Source organism: Myotis davidii, unplaced genomic scaffold, assembly GCF_000327345.1.
Source record: "Myotis davidii unplaced genomic scaffold, ASM32734v1 scaffold698, whole genome shotgun sequence".
NCBI lineage: Eukaryota > Metazoa > Chordata > Mammalia > Chiroptera > Vespertilionidae > Myotis > Myotis davidii.
Genome location: NW_006290032.1, coordinates 2,352,973 through 2,355,582, shown reverse-complemented (window position 1 = coordinate 2,355,582; position 2,610 = coordinate 2,352,973). Strand labels below are relative to the sequence as shown.

Here is a 2,610-nt window from a genome sequence, read left to right as displayed (position 1 = left end):
TTTCACTAATTAAATCTTCATTGCATTTTTGAAAACATCAGTGTCATTAATGGCATTGCTTAGTTAGTTGGAGCATGTCCTTACACCAAAAGGTTGCAGGTTTGATTCCTGGTCGAGGCACATATGGGAGGTAGCTGATTGATATTTCTCACATTGATGTTCTCCTCCTCCTTCCCCTCCTCCTTCCCCTCCTCCTCCTTTCCTTAAAAGGCTGCGCTTTTAGGCCCCACCGGCCTGGCTCAGTGGTTGAGCGTCACTATGAGCCAGGAGGTCCCGGGTTCGATTCCCTGTCAGGGCTCATGCCCGGGTTGCTGGCTCCATCCCCAGTAGGGGGCGTGCAGGAGGCAGCCGATCTGTGGTTCTCTCTCATCAGTGATGTTTATCACTCTCTCTCCCCCTCCCTTCCTCTCTGAAATCAAGATAGATAGATAGATAGATAGATAGATAGATAGATAGATAGATAGATTGATTATATATATACATATATATGATTATATATATAATTTTAAAGTCTGAAGTTCTACAGTGCCCCGTGGAACTCTGTGCATGAGTCCAATCTCCGTGTGTGTCTGCCCATCAGAATCCAGGCCTCATGGTTTGTTTCTGGGCGGCCTGGGCGGCCCCTACGCTGTAGTAGTCAGTGGTGTCCAGCGAAACTAGAAGGGAGATCACTTAAGGGCAGTATGCTCTGAAACGCACGTTGGGGCATACCTCGTACTTCCATATTTCAAAAATAAAATGTCAACATAAAACTATTGCCAGGCATGTTTTTAAAAAATCGGGGGTGGGGGAGGGGGGCAAAACTGTTATTTAGCTTAATGAATGCAATGACTTTAAATATTCAAGTTTTCTTCTTCTTTTCTTTCTTTCTTGCCTCTGATTTCCCCTCCAAAGTCTTTCCATTCCTGGAGACTGAATTAGCATGAACTCAGAAAACTGTGTGAATACTTGAAAGGACTGAATCATGAACCATAATAATTCAAACATTAGACTGCTGTGAATGTAAGAAACTTTAGCTACAAAGTTGTCTAGATAAATTCAAATATGACTTTAGTTGCAAAAATCCATTGTGCTGGGGTACAAGAGTGAGTGTAAATCTTGGGGAAATTTAAAAATTACGTGATTAGTGGCCCTTTCACTCGGGGGTAAGAGCTGATAAAAAATTAAATCATTTAAAATGAGAGTTTGACAGTTTTAAAATTTTAATTTAAAATTTTATCATTTTTGTCATAAAAAAGGAATTGGTGACAAATTAATTTATAGCAACAATTAATCATACGCATGCATTCAATGAAAATGAGCATGATTCACAAAATATGTTTTGAACTCCTCAGAATAGTTCAATGGAAATTTCAGGGAAAAAAATGTTTAGTATTTTATGATTGAAAATTAGCTCTTTTTGTATTAAAAAATTCAGACTTAATGGTTAATTTAAAAACAAAGAATCTGAGTAAGAAGTTTTATAACAAAGGTAGCCGCTGGCAATAATATTTTATTCAGAGGAAATAAAGTGTGTGGCCATTCCTAAATGTAGTTTTTTCTTGACTGTGTTATACAACTCACTATGAAACTGACAGTCACAGTTGCACACTTGTCGCTCACACCCCTGCCAACACGCAGGTATGTGAATCCGCCGGCCTGCACTTGTTTAAAATCTATAAATGTGGCCGAGCCTACAGACGCTGCAGGGCTACGCAATGATTGACAGCGCTTGCCAAGGAAGCTACAAATGGTTTTGCTAAAAATACACCTTGACAGGAATGACAACAGGCCAGGAGACTTAATCTACTGCGTGGACTAACCAAGTTCATTACTGTCATAGATCATTCAGACACCAGTGCCTTTCCCCCAGCCCTCACCTCCTCAGATGACTCTCCAAAACCGTGTGGCAAAAAGGAAAGAAAAGAACAAAAGTCATAAAACCCAGCGGCCACACTCATCCTCACTCTGCTTCCTCTAATCACTCCCCGGGTGCAAGGAAATCCGGGGGGTGGGGGCCTGGCATTTAAACCCGTGTTCTGTGTGAGGGCATTTAAACGCTCCACGTGGCCCCGGGGCTGGCCTGGGCATGCAGAGGCGGTGGGACGCCTGGCGGCCGGTGCGGGCTGGCGGCGGGCGGATCGTGTAACTGCCGCCGCCACATGTCCCTGTCCGTCAGCCCCCTTCTGCGGCATCATCAGGCTGCAGGCGGTTCGCTTCAGAAGCAGGATCTGCTTTTCGCATCAGCGGTGCAGCCGGAGTGCCACGGGCGCCTCTGAGCAGCAGACTCCACCGCTCCTGACGGTTAAACTCGGAGTCCACGCCACGTCCAGTACTCGCGTGTGCCGTGCGAGCGTGGACTAGGGCCGCATTCCCGAGACAGACCCGAGAAGCAATGCTAACAGTGTGCTGGTCTTTCACAGTTCCCGTGCCCCTGGGGCAAAGTGTGCATGAAAAGCAGGGAACTCCACTCCCAAGTTCAAACTCGCTGCTTCCAATTCAGACACTGGCACTGTCTGCAGCTTCATTTGGGCGGGGGGAAGGGGGTGTTTTGGTGCATTAATAATTTTTTAATTGTGTCTCAGTGAAAGGCAGAAGAAAAAATCTTTAAAAGGAAAAGCCATCCATGCA

At 45.1% G+C, this 2,610-nt stretch overlaps 1 protein-coding gene across 1 annotated transcript in view; it reads right to left on the bottom strand.

Moving 5' to 3' along the window:
* Positions 1–2,610, bottom strand: part of SYNPO2 (synaptopodin 2) — a 39,714-nt gene that overhangs the window by 27,793 nt on the left and 9,311 nt on the right. Inside the window, exon 4 of the mRNA XM_015563377.1 lies at positions 2,012–2,210. Within this exon, the coding sequence (XP_015418863.1) occupies positions 2,012–2,210 (199 nt within the window). The remainder of the gene's footprint in view (positions 1–2,011; positions 2,211–2,610) is intronic.